The sequence below is a fragment of the Musa acuminata genome, chromosome BXJ3-1, assembly GCF_036884655.1.
Source record: "Musa acuminata AAA Group cultivar baxijiao chromosome BXJ3-1, Cavendish_Baxijiao_AAA, whole genome shotgun sequence".
Taxonomy (NCBI): domain Eukaryota; kingdom Viridiplantae; phylum Streptophyta; class Magnoliopsida; order Zingiberales; family Musaceae; genus Musa; species Musa acuminata.
Window position 1 is genome coordinate 15583809 of NC_088349.1, and position 22326 is coordinate 15606134.

At 38.5% G+C, this 22326-nt stretch overlaps 3 protein-coding genes across 5 annotated transcripts; 1 reads left to right on the plus strand and 2 right to left on the minus strand.

The window, feature by feature from the left end:
- The first annotated feature begins 2587 nt into the window (after window positions 1–2587).
- LOC103998839 (WD-40 repeat-containing protein MSI3) lies at window positions 2588–9251 on the plus strand. Of its 2 annotated transcripts, XR_001979017.2 has the most exons (6): window positions 2588–3251; window positions 3803–3955; window positions 4953–5077; window positions 7141–7236; window positions 8677–8953; window positions 9060–9251. XR_001979017.2 is itself a non-coding variant. In XM_009420445.3 (5 exons), the coding sequence occupies exons 1-5, from the start codon at window positions 2622–2624 to the stop codon at window positions 8894–8896; spliced, it is 1224 nt and encodes a 407-aa protein (XP_009418720.2). In that variant the 5' UTR covers window positions 2588–2621; the 3' UTR covers window positions 8897–9251. The 2 variants fall into 2 exon arrangements, 1 of the variants encoding a protein (XP_009418720.2); XM_009420445.3 differs by having other exon boundaries at window positions 8677–9251.
- A 2937-nt stretch (window positions 9252–12188) lies between these two features.
- Window positions 12189–14052, minus strand: LOC135628231 (bZIP transcription factor 27-like). Its single transcript, XM_065134799.1, has 3 exons — window positions 12874–14052; window positions 12724–12801; window positions 12189–12593 (listed from the first exon to the last, which is right to left on the minus strand). Exons 1-3 carry the CDS (start codon window positions 13597–13599, stop codon window positions 12513–12515), a joined length of 885 nt encoding a protein of 294 aa, XP_064990871.1. The 5' UTR covers window positions 13600–14052; the 3' UTR covers window positions 12189–12512.
- Window positions 14053–14602: 550 nt separating this feature from the next.
- On the minus strand, window positions 14603–21941 carry LOC135628230 (la-related protein 1C-like). Of its 2 annotated transcripts, none has more exons than XM_065134798.1 (6): window positions 21335–21941; window positions 20640–21228; window positions 20395–20461; window positions 20224–20314; window positions 16151–16222; window positions 14603–15507 (listed from the first exon to the last, which is right to left on the minus strand). In XM_065134798.1, exons 1-6 carry the CDS (start codon window positions 21677–21679, stop codon window positions 15331–15333), a joined length of 1341 nt encoding a protein of 446 aa, XP_064990870.1. In that variant the 5' UTR covers window positions 21680–21941; the 3' UTR covers window positions 14603–15330. The 2 variants fall into 2 exon arrangements, with proteins under 2 accessions (XP_064990870.1, XP_064990869.1); XM_065134797.1 differs by having other exon boundaries at window positions 20395–20563.
- Window positions 21942–22326: the final 385 nt, after the last annotated feature.

A 22326-nucleotide genomic window follows, 5' to 3' on the forward strand; every position in this document is an offset into this window, starting at 1 on the left:
CCTAGTAGTGCCTTCGTATGTGATTTTAAAAGTATGTCAAATATCATGTGCAATTTCATAAGTCAAAATACGATTAAACTCATTTTTATCTAAAGCATAAAATAAAGTATTCATAGCTTTTGTATTTAACGAAAATAATTTTTTTTCAAAATAATTTCATTCATAGGTTTAGAGGGTTGTTGAAAATCATATTCGATAATATTCTATAAATCAAAGTTTAAAGAAAGCAAGAAAACTCTCATTCATATTTTTTAATACGTATAGTTTGTCCATTGAATATAGGAGGACAAATGTTAGAGTGACCCTCTTGAAAGCCAATAAAAGTCATTTCTCTTGGGTGTTAAACTAAATGAGAAAAACCTAGCTCTGATACTAATTATTATGATCAAGTCGGCACTAAGAGAGGGGGGTGAATTAGTGCTTCTAGAAAAATGACATTGATTCAAAAATATCATACGATAAAACCATATCAGAAAGACATTTAACTTTAAACATTTGCAAGGGTAGTAATGAGTAGGTAAAACAATTACAAAATAAGTAAACAAGCAGAGAAAGGGAGGCACACTAATTTGATAGTGGTTCAATCATCATAATCTACGTCTACTCCCGATTCCTTTTCACTTGAGGCCACTGGCTTCCACCACTGATTTTCTTTCCAATGGGTAAAGCTTAACTACTCTTATAACTCTTTTCTCATTTTCACATGTTCAAGAGTTAACCTTTACAAGCTACTCACCCCCTCTCTTAAACTAAAACCGAAACTTAGAGTTAGTGACGAATTCTCAAGGATTTACTATAAAGTTTTCATACTATTTTTGTTTTAGTTATTGTCTTGACCGAGCAGGGATAAGTGAGGTATTTATAAGCCATAAATATATTCAAATTTGGAGCCAAAACTATCTCATTATGGGTTTTCGGGGTATTAGTGGTTCCACTATCAATACTAGACGGTACCATCGCCTGTAGACTGACAACTAGATGATACCATCGCCTAATCTGGGTAGTATCACCGCCTGACAGAGTCTCGAAAATTGAGCTTTAGCGATGTCATCGCTTGATAGGATGGTACCACCACCTGGTAGCATTAATTGCCAACGGTACTACTGTCCAGTTTGTACTGTGCCACCACCTAACGTGGCTCCAAGTGGCTAAATAGACCATTCAACCAGCCTAATTCAGTCATGTTTTGGGTCCAGTTGGTCCCTAATTGAGTTAATAAGATTTCTCCCAAAACTAACTCAAATTAAAATCCTAACAACGATAGTTAAGGCTAAAACAATTATGATATAAGCAATCTAAACTGTCCGACACATCAATTATTCAACCGACACCTCGGTGAACTTCCATGAATTCCTGGTGATCTTCCAACGAACTTCCAATGAGCTTTTGGTGAACTCCCGATGAACTTCTGGCAAGCTTTCGGTGAACTCCCAATAAACTTCTGGCAAGCTTTCACTACATCGTATGTTCCTTCGGTGTATCCCTCGATTCATCCAACCCGATTCTCGATCATTGATTTCGACCTAACATTCGATTCTTCTTTATTTTTATTTTTATTTTTTGTACCGTGACTTTGGACATGAATCCATGGGCTTTATATTGACATGTGTTGAGGCAATACTCTTTTGACTAGCTAGATGGGAGCCATCTAGGTCAACCGACGGTTGCTCTGATGGTAATGAGATCCTCAAATCCTATTTTGAAACAAAGGCGGGCTATCATAGGATTCTTGCTCAGGCAATCAAAGTTTTTGTGGCTAACACGATCATAATTGAAACAAACAAAGGACAGTTTCTCATAAGAAAGAGTTAAAAAATTTGATCTTATAGTTAGCCAACTTAAATGCCCTGTTTCAGAGGTCAGGTCGTGAGAGATCCACCTCCACAATATCCCACACGAAATGTTCTCCCTCAAAGGACAAAGAACGTTCATCTAGTTTAAGAAACAATCTACCAAAGATCACTATCATAGCTTACGTATTTTTGAAAACTCATCACCCTCAAAGACGACAAAATTCTTATAAGAGTTCTTCTTGATGCGTTAAAAAATGTCGGATGAGAGATACGAACAACCTTCATTAGAAACCCTTACATGACCACCCGAGATGATTCGGACCTAGTTGCTTAAGACCCTCACTACTTATATGACGTATCAATAGTATTAACAGGCACGAAGGATAGAGCGGAGGCCAAAATTTAGCCTACTCTATGGTACAAGTTTCTCCCCCATCGACAAGTCCACTCTCTACTAGTATTACTTATCGCATCTACTTGGTTGCCTACAACTAAAGATGACTTGGAAGATTTATTTTCTATTGTTGAGACGTGTCAAATCGTAATCTCCTGGATCGATCAAGTTGGACCATAGGACAAGGATCCTCTCCGATTGATACAATATCTGATTCTGCAGTGATCACATCTCAACCGTTTATTTATCTTTAAGTCACATCTTCACCGTCCATTTATAAGGGGATTGTGAAATGGACGTTTGAGATGTGAGGAATGGGTCGACGGGTGGTCGAGATGTAACGAGTCGATTTCCCCTGGAGAAGATCCCAACTCAAGGTTAAATACATGGCCATCTCACCCGCCCGCCATTACCACTGAGTTTTGGCGGGAGGGATGGAGAGAGACATGGAGGAAGTGGAGGGAGGAGAAGAAGGTGCGCCCGTGGCGGCGGAGGAGTACCCGGTGTGGAAGAAGAACACCCCTTTCCTCTACGATCTCGTCATCTCCCATGCCCTTGAGTGGCCCTCCCTCACCGTCCAATGGCTCCCCTCCTCCTCTTCCTCTTGCGGTAGCGCCGCCACCCATCGTCTCCTCCTCGGCACCCACACCTCCGACGAGGCCCCCAACTTTCTCATGGCAGCCGACGTCCTCTTCCCGTTCCCGTACCCGCCTCCTCCCGAAGCCCCAATCCCTAAGGTTGAGATCTCGCAGACCATTCCCCACCGGGGAGAGGTCAATCGTGCCCGCTTTATGCCGCAGAGACCCTCGATCGTGGCCACCAAGACGTGTGGCGCGGAAGTACGCGTGTTCGACTGTGGGCAGCGGCCGCCGAGGCCAATCGAGGGTACGGATGCTGGGCCGGATCTCGTGCTGAGGGGTCATGCCACGGAAGGTTATGGGGTGTCCTGGAGTTCCCTCAAGGAGGGCTATCTCTTGAGCGGATCGTACGATTTCAAGATTTGTTTGTGGGACGTGGGAATGTCTCCAGGGGAGAAGCTTCTTGACGCAAAGCATGTGTTTGAGGTAATGGGTTAAAGCAATTCCACCACGTTCATAGACTGTTTCACCCTGCTGAATGGACCAAATTATCCTAAAACAAAGGCATTATGATTTGTATTTTCTTTGATTTACTGATAAGAAGAATCTCAGTATTTGAACACCAATTGCTTGAAAATGCAGAAATTGTAGATTAATATTGAAATTTGATCCCAACTCTTGTATGCGCATCTTGCTGATTTTATTCTGTGGGATAGATCTTGTTCAAGTAAGGAATCAATTCGTAACCTAGAAAGATTTGCTGAGAGGTTCAGAGCTCACTGATTGTGGCTAGTTTTATCATGTTTTCTTATTTTTTTATAAATATTTTGGAGATGGCCCAGAGGTAAACTGTGTGGCATGCGAGCTCAATTTTTATGATTGAATTAAGAAGGATCTTCTTTCTTTCCATATCTATTTATATAAGCAAAAATATATCAGCATTACATCATACTACATTTCCTCAATTATGACCATTTAATGCATTAATATCTAAGGCGTCTCTTATGAAAGATCTAAAATCATTCACTTTGCTGTAGGCTCATACTTCTGCAGTTGAAGATGTTGCTTGGCACTTGAAGAATGAAAACATATTTGGGTCAGTTGGAGATGACCATCTTTTGATGATATGGGACCTGCGCTCATCATCTTTGAAAAAGCCTCAACACTTGGTTACAGCTCATGAAGACGAGGTGAAGCAGCTTTCATGGGAATGTCATGGGGATTATTGTTGTCTAGTATTAGCATCTTGATTTCTTTCGCAATATATATAATGAAATCTATGCACCTGCAAGCGTCAATGTACATTTAACATGACCTTCAACATCCCATTTAATTAATTGCTTTGCAACTTGCAGAGACTTGCTTCTGTTGACCCATGGAGTTAAGGACACAACATGTGCAGGCATTTAGGAACTCTAGAAGATGTATCCATGGCATACCTGTAACTGTACAAACACAAAATTAATTTATTTTGTTCTGTTTCCTTAAACTATGTCACTTGCAACTTTGAGAATACAGAAGACATGTTTTGGAAACCAGTTGAGAGTTTTAAGATCAATGCTAAGAGCTATTAAACTATCTGACTGGGCTTCATTACTTTGATTGTATGGGATTCTTCAAATTAGCTGCTTCAGAATGTTCTGATCCTCCTTCATAATTATCATGTCAGACAGGCCTACTTAGGTGCCCACTATCAGTACCATACCTGCAATATGGTATGAGGCTTGGATTGTGCATCAACTTTGATTTGCATTTGTTGTTAGCAGTTTTTCTCTTATACTATATTCAACACAAGTACAAGCACCGATTTATCATGGTTGAGGTTGTTATGTTCTTAGCTTTTCAGATACCATCTCTCTGTTTCCAGCTGGTAGATTTTAAGCCAATAACAGAATCATCGAGAAAACATTTATTTTGGAAATACCTTTCTTAGATTTCTAGAAACAAGATGTCATGATATTTTGCTTGCATATGTTGCACTGGAACTGTTTGAAGGAAGAGGCCTCGTATTGTTAAATTCGAGTTCTAATACAAATTTATATAACTAGAAGTTCTGGAGCTTGTCTGCTTTGCTATTAATTACATGAATTCACTTTATACAAGTTCATATGGTCTGAGTTATTTGTCATTATATGTTTCTTTTGCATAAACACTTAGAATGTGATTATTTTTGTGTTGCTCCCCCAGGTCAATTCTCTATCATTTAATCCATTTAATGAGTGGGCTCTGGCGACAGCATCTTCAGACTCAACCATCAAACTATTTGATCTAAGAAAACTGACAACAAGCTTGCATACCTTCTCCAGTCACACGTATGTATATGACCTTTACCTTCACCAATATTGAACTCATTAGCCAATGGTTAATGGTTAATGCTTAATCTGCCATCTAAATCTCTACTAACATATCTATCTTATCTTTGAAATGTTATTTGTTTTTTTAATTAAAATGAATCTTAATTTTAGAAGCCTACTTACCTGATGTGTAAAATTATCATGTATTCAATACACATGCTCCTGGATTATGTTTGGCTGAAGATTATGTTTCATTCACTATGTTCCTGGATTTAGTACAATTGATTTGCTAAAGTCTCTCATATTCAAGGATTTCCCTTTCGTTGACCATGCTAGTGTCATGTTTAGAACCAAAAGATAAAATAAAAAAGACAACATTGGTACTGGCCCTATCAGAGTGGAAGGAAAAAACAGTCTGAACTTGAGAAACATGCGAGGAAACTTATGATAGATTTTAGATTAGATGAAACTGATATTGCACTCATGTAAAATAGGACTCAACAAAATGTCTTAGAAGGATGCTGAAAAGAGCAAAGGAAAAGTATGCTAAATTCACTATCAAGCAAAGAAGCAACATAGACATTGTAAGTTAATAACCTTGCTGGTTAGCTGTTATATTGGGTGCCTTTGTTTGCCAAAGACCCAAATAATGTCAGTAAAAAGCGTAGCTTATTTCCAGACAATTATAAGCCTTTTGGTTTATTATGTTTTATCCACTACACTCTTGGTTTTGATAACATATATGCATGCAGAATTCCCAGGCTCAAGGATTTTCCATTTCACCAATGAAGAATGGACAAACATGACATCATATGGACATTAGAATGTAGGAGATGGCACATGGACACAGAAATACATAAATGAATATATTTTTGTATATCATTGCATATTAGGATATTTTAAGTTTAACTTGGGTAATAAATGATCGAATGTAACTTATTATATGCATTACAGTCATTCACAAAATCAACATTCGTTCAGCAAAATGCTTCAACCATGTACAGAACTTTTGGAAAAATTATAGATTTCTAATGTTGAAGTCAGAAGTCTTAAATACATAATTACATACATGTTGCGTTTTTTGATATATGTAGAATCCTTGTGCATGAAACAAGTCAACTGAAGTGTATGTAATATATGTGCTATAATATGTTCAAAGCATTTGACTTGTGTTGCTGTTTGACACAGTCAAGGCAAGAGTTCATATGTATAAAGTATGAATAAAAAATAAAGAAAAAGGGGAAAACATATTTCTTCCTATATAAACTATAAAGTACACTCCTCAATATACAAGAAAAAGAAATCATATCCATTCATGATTTTTAATAACTTTGGCTGATATATCTGTTCTCCCTTCTGTCAGTTGTCGGTAGTGGTTGCCATTTTGGTCCATAGTTATACAACTTATGGCACTTGATAGAAATGAACAAGGGGCGAAGGATGAAAATGAGGCTGTTCATTTCTCTTTTATAGGTCTCACTATATAATTCAGGTAGCTGGATGTGGGCTTGGGATTGGTTTGAGTAGCTACAGGAAGGAAGCCGCTAACGCTTTTTGGAACTTGGGCTATTGTTTATTAAAAGAAATTCTAGAATGATATGTATCCTTCTCGATAAACTGACAGGTTTACAACGTCTGCACCTGTATTATTGTCTGTCTTCAAAAACACTACGAGCAATGAAGTATATTTTGATTTTAAGATTGTGGCCTGAGTTCTAATATACTTGGATAACTAGGATAACTCCAAATCTGTCTGATTTTGCATTTTTCCTGTATCTTAAGATCTTAAGATCTTTTCCAGGAATTATTGTCTACAGCAATTGTGTTCAGGCAGTGGGGCACAGGGGTGCAGCAAATATGTTTTCCTTGTTCTTGTCACCTCTAGCAGATAGCCAGCCTCCTACCTCTTTATATTGTTGGTAGCATTGTACTTCTGTTAACCGAGCAGTTTGTCATTTGTTTTTGTTGTATATTCTAAATTCATGGTCTAAAATCATATAGGTACATGGAATTGTCCTTGTCTAGTTTCTTACAGGGGTCCCATTTGAAGATCATAGAGCTTACTGGGTATGATTTTACAGGGGAGCAGTGCTTCAAGTAGAATGGAGCCCAAGACATGAAACTGTTTTTGCTTCATCTGCTGCTGACAAAAGGCTGATGATTTGGGACGTTTGCAGGTATATATAACTTTGAACCAAATGCATGCAGCATTTCTACCTTGGGTTCCTTGTATTTTTTCTTCTATTCTGTACATATTTAAGTTAATACCTTCTGTTAGGCTAGCCTGTGTCGACATGATACAGGCATGGGACATGCTGCCTTGCATGGGCATGTTGATAAACTCTGGCTCATGTTGACCTGTGATAGTTGATATACAGCTGATGAGCTTCTTAATGGCAGGACATGCTAGGCATTGTAGAAACAGAAGAAAGGCAAAAAAATGGCCATACTGAAGCAAAACTCATATCTAGTATCTAAGCTTGTACTGCCAATAGGGTGGAATTTGTCAATTTGCCAGGCAACATAAGATTATACAGTTAGGAATTGCTCAAGTAGTAGATTAAGTGCATAACTAAAGATGGGAGATTTACAACTACGAAAGCAAGGGGCATCTACAATGACAAAAATATGAAACTGGTGGGGGATGAACTTGCATTTGGCTCTTGTATTAAGCATCGTTTGATTTCCTTGAAATTTTGAGAACTGACTGTTTGTGTTAGGTAAATGAACAACTCCAAGATTGAATTCAAGTGTACATATTAGATGGAGGATGGCTGAACAAACAAAAACAAAGCACATTGGACGCTAACACCCATTTCTGACTTCTACTCTGCATATTTGTATGTTTTGTGTCAAATTTTGCAATTCTTCTCATAATTCTGTAAATCATAGGACTTGGTTGAACGACCAAGAGAAGCGAATACTTGCTCTTCAAACTAAATTAATGATCCAACAACTCCATTAGCTGAATGAAGTTTTCTCCAGCAAATTTTTTTATATTTGTACAAGTTGTATCAGTGCACTTTCATAATGCTTGCTGAATTGAGTCTTTGAAGCAACTCTAAGCCTTCACTAATTCTTGTACACTATATAAGTTATATAAATGCATTTACAAGAGCTTGCATGTTAATAGCTACAGTCAGTAAATAGTGTATATATTGGCAACAATAAAAAGTTTATGAAATCAAAGATATACAATGTGGTGAGAGCACTTCATAGGATCCTGAAGTTTGTGGTCATGTATCAGAAATTGCTGGTTGGACTGTATCTGTGAATAAATCAGACGTGATATCTGATGCTTGCATATGCGTAATTTGGTTTGATGAGAGGTGATGTAAGTTCCAATCATGATATGTACATACAATCAGCAAATCCTGTATTACGTAGCTTTAATTATAAACTTCATCCTCCTGTCTATTCCATCTTATTACAATTAGCTCTGTTATTCTTTGGGCTAATGTTTCAGCATATTATTATTATCTTGGTGGATTCATAATCTGGCATCATTTGCATTTAAATGTTCCAGATAATAGACTTTACCTGGGCTTTTTGTGAATCCCCAGCTTTGATTTCTCATCCAGCTCAATTGTATTTCATTTTTGTAAATAAATGAACAGGATTGGAGATGAACAAACAGTTGAAGATGCTGATGATGGACCACCCGAGCTTCTTTTTGTCCATGGAGGTCACACCGCAAAGATATCAGAATTCTCATGGAACCCTGAGATGCCATGGGTCATTGCCAGTGCGGCAGAAGATAACATTCTTCAAGTCTGGAAGATGGCCGAGAGCATTTATCGAGATGATTATGATACACAAGATGACAATGATCATTAAGCAATATGCAACCTCAATTGTCTAATAGCTTTCTTCTTTTTCTGAAGTTTGAGTGGGGTGAAGTGAAACACATAACTTGATCTTTTTCAATCGTGATTTGGACAGTCAGGCTCTGATCCTGCAAGTTAAACTTCTGAGCTAGTTTTATTGAACTTCTTGGTAGGTGGGTGCATAGACAGAGCAGCAGTGGAATTGGCATTGGCAAAGTTGGTTTCCAAGAATGACCCAAATGGAACTCTTGGTGAGCTTTTGGCAAGTGTTTTTAGTCTGTTGAGACAAGCTGTGTACTATAACTTCGTTGCTGGTGTGTTTCCAAATTATATGTGCCTATCAATGCATTATTATTGTTGCAGTATGTAATCTGTTGACACAAGCTGGTTTATGGTTTTTTTAATAAAATTAAAATTCATAAAGATATTATTCATAGAATAAAAATAGGATGATTAAAATGATAAGAAGGAATAAGAGTTATGTGATGCTATGTTTATGAGAGAGAATTTTGTTGGGTATCTTTGATGCTTTTATATATGAATATATCTCTTGAGAAAGAAAAATAATTATATATATTTTTATTCTTAAATAAGTAAGTATCACTTGGAAAGAAAATAAAATAAGTAGAAATCATTTAAAATGATTATTACCAATGGTCTGAGAGATAATAATTTTTTTAAAAAAATTATCAATAAAGATTAAAATATTCTTAATTAAAGATATGGCTGATCCTAATAATGGCTAAAAAAATCCCAAAGAGGAAACAAAGCATACGATGGACTAATCATGTCTTTGCCCGACCAACATGTCATGTTGTGTACCTCTGACTTCTTTTTTGTGTAGAGTGACAAGACTCTCTCTCTCTCTCTCTCTCTCTCTCTCTCTTTGACGATTCCAAGAATATACTGACCCCAAGAATCAGATCTCCAACTTCTTTGTCATATTTTATGGCTGTCGACTGCTTGGTGAAAATCAAGTGATGTTTGCTTGACGATTCCATTTCTCGTAGTTTATTTTGCCTCGCTGGTTTCTCGATGACTGTGGAACACTCGTTTAATAGATGTTGCCCATCGTCAACACAGTCGGCTTATGTTTTCCTCACCCAAGCGAGCTCGTGTGCACATCGACCGCAGGTGTTTGAGACAGTAAGTATCTCATGAATTATTCCGAGGATTTTTCAGGCACGTCTGACAAAGTTCACAGAAAAGAATAGAACAAATCAAAAAAGAGTTCCGGCGACAGATGTAGTAGCACTTTAATCCATCAGCTTTTACATGTCCGCTCTCGAGCCTTCGTTTCCTCCCATTATTTCCTTTGGGCAATATCCCAAAACGAAGTCCCAGATTCTTTTTTTTTTTCTGGATATTACACATACATAAAGAATTGAGAGATTTTCTATTAAAATATTTATATTTTAATTTTTTTTAAATATCTTTTCTTTTTTATTGTTTAATAATATTTTTTAATTTTAAAAATACTTAAAATATTCCATAAAATTTTCTCATCAAAATTTTCATCTATTTTTAATTAATTTTTACTCTAAAAATATTTTTATTTAATTCGTCTATAATATTTTTCTACAATATTAATATACTAAAATACTATAGATATTATTAAAAAATATTATAAATGAGATCATACCATACATCTTTGATTGTCATTGCTCATATATCATTATATTTTTTATTTTTTTAAAATAATATATTTAAAAATACTTAAATTTTTCTCATGAAAAAATTGTATCTATTTTTTATCAACTAAAATATTTTTTATTTTTAATTATTTATATTTTTTTTAAAAAAATATTTTATAATATTTTATTAATGTATTGAATATATTATAAGTAACATCATGTCTCTTTTAGTGTCATTATTTATAGAAATATTTTAGACATGTAATTAATGTTATTAAAGTTATAAATGTATTTAAATTTGTTGTTGCCTTAATATCGTCAACCAAAGGTGCAAAGTTGTCCTCATGGCGATCAAGTGATGTGGTTGCTATAGGGGACGAGGTGATCGAGATAGATTCGAGGTAGTCTTCATATGTCCGATGTGGGTTTCAATTATCTCATAGATCCTATACAAAGGTCGATGTCGATAGGGATTTTTGTACGTAACTCCTCCGATGATCAAATTAGTTCATTCTGAAGTAATGGGGATGAGAGGGTTCTGAGTGAGGGGAGTCTAATCCTTATGTAGATGTCGAGGACTAGCATTTAGACTTGGGCAATCGGGGGAACCACCCATAATTTTTTTAGAAAATATTTATATTTTTTAAATATTTTAAAAAAATAATATATTCTTTTTTAATAAATATTTTTATTTAAAAATACTTAAAATATTCCTTAAAAAATTCTCATATTTTTTATTAATTTTTAAGTCGTAAAATGGTTTGATTTAATTCATGATTGAAGCTAAAAAATATTTAAATTATTTATTATGTTTGATTTTAAGTAGACTTTTCTAATGATCAAAGCCCTATAACAGGTCAAATAAATCATAATAAACTAAAATATAAAAAAGTAAATAAAAATACTATTTAAGAAAAAAATAAAATGAGATACCAATTGAAAAATACCCTGTTTATAAAAAAATGTCCCATAAAGAAAGAATCACATGTATATAATATCCGAACCGAAGTACTCTTTTGTCCATCTTATCCACAGATAAGGCACATCGAGTCACGCTTCTAAACACCCTGCATGCTTGCTAGATTGTCTTGAAGTGGTATCACATATAGGCCAAAAAAGATCACTTTGATCCCAACAAAATCCCTCTTAGAGAGAGTCGAGATTAGAATCCCTAAGCTGAGCATCCACAATACTCGCACACGCGATTTTGATCGGAGCGTCAAAGAACGATTGAAGGGGTGAAAGCAGCGTTTACTACTATTATTCTCTCGAAAGATAGTTTTAGATCATGTACAGCGAATGTGGAAAGAAGCAAAAGGAAGCAATTAGGGTGGTGGGCTTGCTGACCCCGCTGGAAATCACCATCTGATCTTGTCAACTTGGAAAAGACCGTGGAGTAGTAGACCTCACCATCACAACAATGGTGACGGTAAGATCTTATCGCGTGATCGACTTATCTACAAGCACGACATATTTCACCCTTTCTGTCCTGGCAGCTGGATTGCACTCGAAGGCGTAAAGAAGAGGGAAGAAGATAGGACAGGAGGTGAAGGTTGCTGGTCTTACTTGTCGTAAAGATCATCCGAGATGCACTGTTATTGATGAAACGAAAGGAGAAGAAGACGCAGGGAGACAGCTACGATACTACAAGTAGACAAGTTGATCCAATGCAAGAAACTCAACTAGCGTCAAGCGCTACCTGCTGTCAAAAGAACAAACACGAAGCATCCATGTCGCAGAAGACCATATGAGAGAAGATAGGTCCATATGTGTACACCGAGAGGGAGAGAGAGAGAGAGAGAGAGACTTGTTTATTTTGTAGGATTAGATGCAGCAGCTTAGGACTGTCTTGTTCCTCTGCAAGGAGCTTGCCATGCCTTGCAGAAGCAAAACCTGTGACAAGCTCAACTCACTGTCCTGTAAGAAGAGAGCGAGAGAGGGTTGCATCTGCCGCAGCCGCTGAGGTTGAAGCTCCTAGGCTCCCCTCTTTCCTCAAAACGGAGCAGTTGAGGTTCTTTGGAGCTTCCGCTTCTTGGCGGCAGGTGGCTGAGCCACCATCGTCTGCTTAAGCAACTGCGCAAGCAAAAGGAGGACATGAGCGGGCGAGAAAGTACAGTAGGATCCTGCACATAGGAGACTAAGGTAGCCTTCTCTTGCGGACGCAGACTCATGGAAGGTCCCTGTTGTTGGGTCTATGGATTACCTCCTCGTACATGAGCTTTAGCTTCCTGTTCTCTTCCAAAAGATGCTCTACTGCCGTCTCCAGCTCGCTCGTATAAGCCTGTTTAGGAACTCTTAAGAGACTGCAGAATTCAGAGAAGAGCCAAGAGAGAAAGAGAGACGAGGATCATGCCTGTTTCCTGGCTCTGGACCGAGCAGCCGACTCCCGGTTCTTGATCATTCGCTTCTTCCGCCCGTCGACGACGGTGCCGTCGCCGTTCTCGAAGGCCCCGTTCCTGATCATCGCGAACCCAGCGGAGCAGCTGGAGAAGGAGCCGTCGCTGTTGCTGCAGTTGGAATTTGGGCTGAGGCAGTCGAGGAACTGGCCGGACCCGAGGCTGAGGGTGGCGGGGCGGCGAACGCAGCATGTGGGAGGGATCGGATCCGCCACCCTGAAGGCCCCGGAGAGGAAGTCCTGCAGGGTGACGCCGGCGACGTAGGTGGAGGTGGACGTGGGATTGGAGTCGTGATGGTAGTGGAGCGAGAGGGGAGGCGTGGAGGGCATGTCTTGGTTGAGGCTGCTGAGGCTGATGTCCTTCCACACCTCCACCTCCTCCATCGCCTTCCCTGGGGTCTGAGACGGCGCCATAGACGAGGAGGAGGAAGAGGTCATCGGAGAGGAGACTACTCCACTCATGGCAACACACACAGAGATTGGCTTTGATATATATATATATATATATATATATATATAGAGAGAGAGAGAGAGAGAGAGAGGCGTAATAGTAAGCAAGCTTCTGGCTTCTTCTTGTGCTTGTTTGTTGTTCCGTCTTGCACAAAGTGGAGCCCTGCGAGGGCAATTAACGTACCGGGGATCACGTGGAGAAGGCGTCCTGCGGCCTCCAGCCTCCAGCCTCATGATTTTGCTACGGCCATCGCCTGCCACGGACAGGGAAGCAGCATTCTAAAAATGAGTATGGCCAGGTTAACTTCTTTTGGGTTGGCCGAGGGGGCAGCCGGAGTACGTGGGGTATGACACGTCCGTAGCTCTGCGTGGGGCCGTGGCATGCTTTATACACAGAGCGGGAAGGAGATGAGGACCGTCAAAGGCAAAGACAGGGGAGACAGAGGGAATCTGAGGTCGCCGTAGGGTGGCACTCACTACGGGATGTTTGATATCTGATGCAGCGCCATGTGTGTCAAAGACAAAAAGCTCAAACAAACATATTAATTAAAATGGTATCACGGAAATCTGATACAGTAAAGAGTAGCATGCGTGTCTGACAAAAATGGTAATCCTTTTTTTTTACTGTTTTCTTTAAGATTAAAATATGAGAGATGAAATCTTCTAGCGTTCACCGGATTAGAATTTTGATACAGTATAATAATTGAGGAGGTTCTCATTCCCAAATCGAATACCGGTGTGTGCAAGGACGCAAATTACACTCTCCCCTTTGGGTGGTGAGATGACAGTACTAAGGACCACTAAAGGGTCACTGTGGGATTATATTGATAAATCCAACAATTTACCTCATGCTTATTTACATCTCATGGCCTCTCAGAAGCCTGACATGTGATAAGATGTGACAAGCTTCACATGACCTAATACAATTTTTTTTGTGCCATTATCACAGGAGGTCTGCTAGCTGTCGAGCATGCTTGAAACAAATCATCTACGGAAAGAAATCCCGAAGGGTCTATTTGCAAGAGGAATAACTATTATGCGTTGATTTGGACTCAATTTACCCGCACATTCTATTTAAAGTTGCATTCAAATGGTCTAAACTTGCCCCTGAAAGAGTGGTTACCTGTCTCATGAGTGTGATCTTCCATGCCGGTTTGTCTGCTAGGCTTGCTCAGGTCTCTTCCATCAGCGAAAACAAATCCACACGTTTCCAGCAAATCATCTTTGAAGACAAATATTCTGCAACTCCATGGATGATTATACAAACGGTAATATGCATAAGATATACGACAGATCTCAGCCTGTGTTGTAGATAATCTATCTATTCAATCCATCAAATAATTTGAGGCGATTATTTGCAGCTGCAATTAAAGAATAATAGGTATATGTAATGTAACCATGACAGTATTGGAAACTATAACCATGCCCGCAGATTCAGCTCTGGGGAGATGAGAACCGCTATGCGCCGCTGATTAAATCCATTTCTTACCCCCCAACAACGGTGGTATGTGACAGCAAAAGGCTGGGGATTCAGAAAGCCCATCCCAAGGAGCCATGCCAATGAGTACCGCCAATCCGAAACCTCCTTTCCACTATATGGTTGTAGCAGTTCAACCTAGAGATAATTGACTGGAAGTTAAATCTCTCAAATTCTTTCTTCGTTTCTGTCATTTTTTTCCCCCTTCTTTCTTGGTTGATGCCCATTTGCAGCCAAGGCGAAGACCTCAACTAATGGCTCTCAACAATCAATCCTTTTCACATTCTCCGGTTCTGACTCATGCATTCGAATTTCAACCAGTCTCTCCTGGCTAATCTTTCCATAGTTCTGACTGATTGGGACGACTGACCGGTCTCCATCTTCAGTAAGAGAATCCTGCATCTAGTTGTTGAAACTTCCAGATGCTGATCTACTTCAAAGTACCTCATTATGAATCTGACAAGTACTATTGGGGGGTTCCCACAAGTCTAACTCATACTATGATGGGAAGAACCCTCGTCTAGTCCAAAAGCATGCATGTGAGCAATGACTGAATCATAGCCTGGTGTTAGTGGAGATTGGGAACCAGAAGCAAGATCATACTGATTTGGGGTTGGTGGCATCATCCATTTCATCCAATCACCACGTTTCCTTATTTTCTCACCCTGCATCAGATTGCATCAACAACTGCAGAAGTTAGCATATGGCCCAAATAAATTTACGTAAGTGTAAAACAAATTACTTATTAGCAAGGTATGCAATTTCAAATAATACCGTCCGATACGGACGGTACGTACCGGTCCGTCAGTTTATCGGTACACGAACCGCCCGTTACCAGACGGAATATATATATATATATATATATATATATATGGTGACATCACGTCGCCTTTTTCGGCGATGTTGTCGAGGCAACGCGATGTCACCTTTTTCGGTGACGTCGCCTTATATATAAGAATATTTATATATAAATATATATAATCTTATATATATATAAATAAGACGACGTCAACTTTTATAAAAATATTATATATATATATATATATATATATATATATATATATATATATATATACCGTTCGGTATACAGTTTCGTACCGTAACGAGCAAACGTCGAAACTCCGTTACGATACAAAATTTCATACCTTGTTTTTTAGTATCCTTCTATTTTGCAGCTGCATAAGAATAACCACAATGGCAGTAACATATTGGAAATTGGCATTGATCAAGACTTATGACTATCCTATGTACAGGAATATAAAGCATATACAAATAAGAAGAAATAAAATGAAAAGTTGTAAGCTGTACCTGCACTTCTACCACTGTTGAACCTCGTACTGCATCCAATATATGTGGCATGTCCCTTGTCAACTGTTTGACCTGCAGGAAACGAAACACAAACAATTCCATTTGTGATTAAAATATGGACGAAATGGAAGAAGATCCAGCAAATGACTAAAGCATATTAACAAAACTATCCAGATCCTATAAATAATGGTTTTCTCCAGCCATCCATAAAACACAGCTAGCACAGCTAGTCAACATAATATGTTGATCATGCCTAATAAGAATCCTGCCCAATATAAATTCATTTATATAAAGTCAAACCAAAACTTCAGTAGATAGCTATCACAGATGAGGACGGTTAGATACCCAAAAGTCAATTTGCACTATTGTCAAAACTAACAGACTGCTAAAACCAGTTCAAAACTTGGTAATGGTCTCACTAAAATAAGAAAATATTCAATGACAGTAAGACAAAATTATCCTTCCATAACCCAGGAAAGAATAATATGGACATGAACAAGCAGAAAGTTAAAAGAACATAGAAAGCTTCAACATAATCCAGGTATTAAATTTTGTAAAGAGCTGTGCGATCCTTCTTGCAGCTGAACAAGACAGGCGGCACCCGCATCCCTTTTGTCAGTATAGACACCGGCCTCACAGCCAAACTTTTTGACAGATCAAATCCAAAATGTAATGAATATAAAAAAGCTTTGATATAATGTGACCCATGATAGGACCTGCACTGCAATTTTTCCCAAGTGTCATAAAAATCCTCCATCCCATAGTTGTTTGAACCAAACTAGATTAGATGATCGGACCAGAAAAATTGAGAAATGAACCATTGGTCAGTCTCATCCACTTATCGATAAAAACTCAAAATAAGCCAGCTATCTGACCAGTTTTTAATTTTTTTAATATAGCTAAAATTACTTACAAACCCTTCCCTTAAACCTTCTTACCATTTATTTTAGAGGGAAGTTATGTTAATTTTAAATTAGGATTAAAGTGAGAAAGAAAATACCCTTGCTTATCTGATCATTCCTCTCCTACCTCCTCTTCCTTCGATCCCCTCCACCTCCTTGTCTTCATTTGACCACCCTTCTCTCTCCACCCTTTCTATCTCGTTTGTCTCGTCTCCCTTTGGCCATCCATCTCCTTACATCTTCCCTCATACATTGTCTATTTCTCTTTACTCAGCAACTCCTTTACTACCAGCCACTCCTCTTTCTTCAACAAGGTCTTTCTATCGACCACTCCTCTTTCTTCAATAATGTCATTCTTCAGCCGCTCACATTTCCATGGCCATCTACTTTGTTGCTATAGCTTCTTGTTGTATTTCACCATATTAGAGGTTTTAAAAACTTGAATATGATATGGAATGGACTTATGTGGGGTAGAACTACATGACAGTTTGATAACTAGAAACTATAATTTTGATCTTTAAGTTCATATGTATTTGATATTTGAGTCATGATAATTATGCTGCATGTATTTATTTCATATTGCTGAACAATTTATTTTTGTTTGGACTACTGTAATTATTTTTTAAAAAAATTATCATGCTTTTTTTTTTGTTAAGATTTATGCTTATAATATTAGTTGATGTTATTTTTTATTATTCGCATTTATGTTTAAGATTGTTCTATTTTTTTATTAAAATAGATACTTTTAGGTTTTTAAAATAATTTCTAATACTATAAATAATTTTATATATTTTTAAATATTTTTTTAAATAGACATATAGTTTGACCCGTCGACCTACTGATGCAACTAGTGACCCAAGGCTTGACTAGAACACTTTGTAGTTTGGTTACGATAACTATGTTCCATATTGTAATCAAAGCTAGCTGATAGACAAGAGAGAGAAAGTGCGAATAGGCTTACCACCTATACAACTCAGTATTGACAGCAATACTAGGTGACACAGGTGATATGATAATTATGCTGCATGTATTTATTTCATATTGCTGAACAATTTATTTTCGTTTGGACTACTGTAATTATTTAAAAAAAAAAACTATCATGCTTTTTTTTGTTAAAATTTATGTTTATAATATTAGTTGATGTTATTTTTTATTATTTGCATTTATGTTTAAGATTGTTCTATTTTTTTAATAAAATAGATACTTTTAGGTTTTTAAAATAATGTCTAATACTATAAATAATTTTATATATTTTTAAATAATTTTTTAAATAGACATATAGTTTGACCCATTGGCGTACTGATGCAACTAGTGACCCAAGGCTTGACTATAATATTTTGTAGTTTGGTTACGATAACTATGTTACATATTGTAATCAAAGCTAGCTGATAAACAAGAGATAGAGTGCGAATAGGCTTACCACTGATACAACTCAGTGTTGACAACAATACCAGGTGACACACAGAGTGGAACTAGACGAAGCAAAACTATTCAGTGTGGTCAAACAAGCATACAACAGTCGATACAGACCAATCTAACTAAAATTATAATCCTTGGTCGTAGGAATGTCTAGGTTCAATATATTTGTAGTCAATGCTTATATATCTATGTTTTTCAATTAGACATGAATTTTGATAAATGAAACAATGCTTCATTGGGTTAGATGTTACTTAGTAATATTTCAAATATCTATCATGAATAATTTTCCACCACCTAGTCTATTATTTCTTCATTTCATAGTTTCTACCTCTCACCTTATCATTACCCTTATCCTATTTGTACCTATTTTTCTTACATTAACAGCAATCTCCTTTGCTGCTCTTGCATCACTCTCTTTAATAAGCATGTTTTACATCCAAAACCAAACCACAAAACCTTAAACCCTTGCATCTAATATTATTACAAAACTTTGAATTCAAATTGCCACCTAAAAAGGACCTGATGACAATCTCAAAACTCTCTGAAACAGGCAATGGAAGGTAAGAGAGAAGTTTAAGTAGGAGTTGGCTGCACGACAAGAAAAAACACTAGCCCCATGCATTGTCTTGGTTTTGAGTCGCAACTTAGATAGTTTAGTAGCTAGGAATAAAGAAAATTTTGGTTCCTTAGGATAGGTTAAATAATCTTTAGTACAAGGTAAGCAATACCAAATAATACCGCCCGGTACGGGCGGTACGTACCGGTCCGACGGTATACCGGTACGCGGATCGCCCGTTGCCGGATGGAACGAATAATAATATTAAAATTATATATATATATATATATATATATATATATATATATATATATATATATATATATATATATATATATATATATATATATATATATAATTTAAATAAACGAGGCGACGTCGCCCCACGTGGGGAAGGAAAAGGCGACGTCGCCGAGGCGATGCGACGTCGGCTTTTAAATAAATAAAAAAATATATATATATATATTTATATATTTATATATTATTTAAATAAACGAGGCGACGTCACCGAGGCGATGCAACGTTGGCTTATATATATATATATATATATATATATATATATATATATATATATATAAAATATACCGAACGGTATACCGAGCGGTATAGCGTTCCGTATCATACCGAGCGATCGTCGAAACTTCGGTACAATACGAAATTTCAGACCTTGCTTTAGTAAGAGAAAACTAAATTAGGGACTACTGTGTAAAATAAAGCAAAAATAGAAGGGATATGGTATTAGACTATGTGACTTTGGGCAATGAGCAGCAAGTGTTTCCTATAGTTGCATCAGATGATTTTACTTGGACAATATTGTAAATTATCGTATGTTTCTAAAATTATGCAAGAGAAAACTTACCATACAATTTTTTTGTTATAATTATATGAATACTTACAATATAACAATATGCTTAGCATGAATTACCACACCGGCACTCTGAGCATGGTATCCCACTTTGTCAGCAAAGGACTGCGCTCTTCTTTAGCATTAAATGTGTTACTTAAAGTTATACCAGAACAAAGAATAGAAAATTGAGTCAAAGCATCTGTTCTTTATTTTCTATATAATGCAAAACAGAAATGACGAAGAAGAATGTTTTAGTCTTTCAAATTACTTATCAGCAATAGGGACAAGTGAAAAGTGGTAAGCAAAAACAAACAAGAAAAAGATATCGAAGTAGTTTAAAACAACTCACCCGATTAAAGCTAGCAATTAAGGAGATAGGAACCCAACCTTGATCATCCATATTCCTTCGCAGGAAAAGGTCCTTGCAAAGATTATCAGGGCTATAAACGCAAACAAGTTAATACATAGATATTGAATTGCACTAGAAAATCTTAGTTAGCCATAGAGACTCTTGTAACACCTGAAATAGTATTCTATCTGTTTGACCAACATGAAGCGCTGATGATCTGCTGGAGGAAGAAACATTGCTGGGGGATTCATATGGGGCAGTTGATGGGCAATGAAAGGCATGCTTCTAAGTGTGTCAGTAGGTGGAGGTGGCGGCAGATAATAAAGAGCAGAATGAAATTCTGGTATCATGAAGATTATCAAAACTACAAAACCCACATGACAAAGTAAAGAACCTATATCAGAGGCACTGCATACCAGGGTAGCCCACGGGGCTCACGAAAGGCCGAAAATATGGTGGCATGCCAACAAAAGATGCCGTGGTGGGCGGTGGAGGTGCTCGAATGAATGGTTGTGACTGTCCCCGCTGTTGAGGCAGTGGCATCAACATGTGTGAATCTCTACCACTAAAACCTCGAGGACCACTCCAGTCATAGCCACCCTGCTCCTGATCGCGCCGGCTACCGTGGCGCCTATGGTGGGCATTTCCCCTTTTGTTGCCACCATAACCGCTTCTCTGGTTATTGCTGCCGCTTTGCAGCTGCGGCAAGAACTCATCTCTCCTATGCCGACCCAAATTGCTATTACCGTGGTCGGCAATACCCTGCGGAGAAGATCCCTGAAATGTGTCTACACTGACTGGAGGCATCTCTGAAATAAAATGAGGTTCTTGAGATGCTCCAGGACCATGATTAGCTGCTGAACTGCTGCCAGTGCCACCACGTCTCTTCATTAAATTAGGGCTCGAATTAGGCCCCTGGCGACCAAGAGCATCATGATCCTGGGAAGAAATTGGGTTTGTGCTCTTAGCATTTAGCTTCATCTGGGAAGAAGCGATCATAGATCCCTAATAACACGCGCAAAAGGGTCACTCTACATTAATATTTAATACACAAAAAGAACTTCTCATCTAAGAAATAACAACGATTTGTTCAAAGAGCACGGGATCACACCAGGGCAGCAGCGGCCGATGGTCCATCCGAGAGAGCCATCAACGAGTCCAAAGAGGAGGATCTGATAGACACCCTCGACGCGGACTCTGGGAGCGAGGGCCAACAGTCCGCCCCCATCACCGGACCCGCCTCGCTAGCTCCATTGGCCGGCACGCTCCAAGCCGGCGTCCACCCGCGGTCTCCGGCCGCATTGCCGCCGTTCCTGTGCTCCTCGCTCTCCGCCGTCCGCCAGCCGACGGCGGCATCGCAGGTCTCCCCGGGCGGCGAGGACCGCTCGGGGGGTTCCGGGGGAGGGTTCCACGCCGCGTCGGCAGAGGAAGGGGAGGGATCAGATGCCTGCGACATGATCGGGGACGCCTAGGTTGCACCGGGCGACGCGAGGTGAGGAACGGCAAAGAGAGAGAGATGAGGGTTTAAAGGAGGACGGAGGAAACTTCGGAGGGCTTTACTGCGAAAGCCACCGGCAATGCTCGTGCCCTCTCTTTTCTCAAAGATTCTGCGGAGAGAGAGAGAGAGACGAAGGGAAGAAGAATCTCGCCGCGCTTCTCTCTCCTCGATTCCTTCGTTTCGTTTGGGAGAAAGGGGAGGAGTTGTTACGCAAGGTACAGCGGTGGCAGGAAATGCACGGGGAAACGCCTCCTGGGGCGTTTCACTTATTTACCTTCTGCCCCCGTTCTTTGTCGCACATGGTTTGGTTTGGACGGGTTCGGTCGGACTGGGTCGAGCCGATTCGGTCAACATCAGGTTCGACAAGTCCAATTAGTGGATTCAAATTTGGGTCCGAGTGTGGGATCAAATTCGTCAAAATTCATGGTTTTACTGCATCCTATAATTCTACCAAAAGTATTTGAGATCGCTCGGATAGCAAAAATAAGATTATTCAACAATGTGTGATATGGATCATTCAACAAACTCAACTCAATCCACTTGTACTCAAGTTTGAATTTTAATTAGGTGAGTCCGATTGGGCTATCAAGTTTCCTCTATTTCAA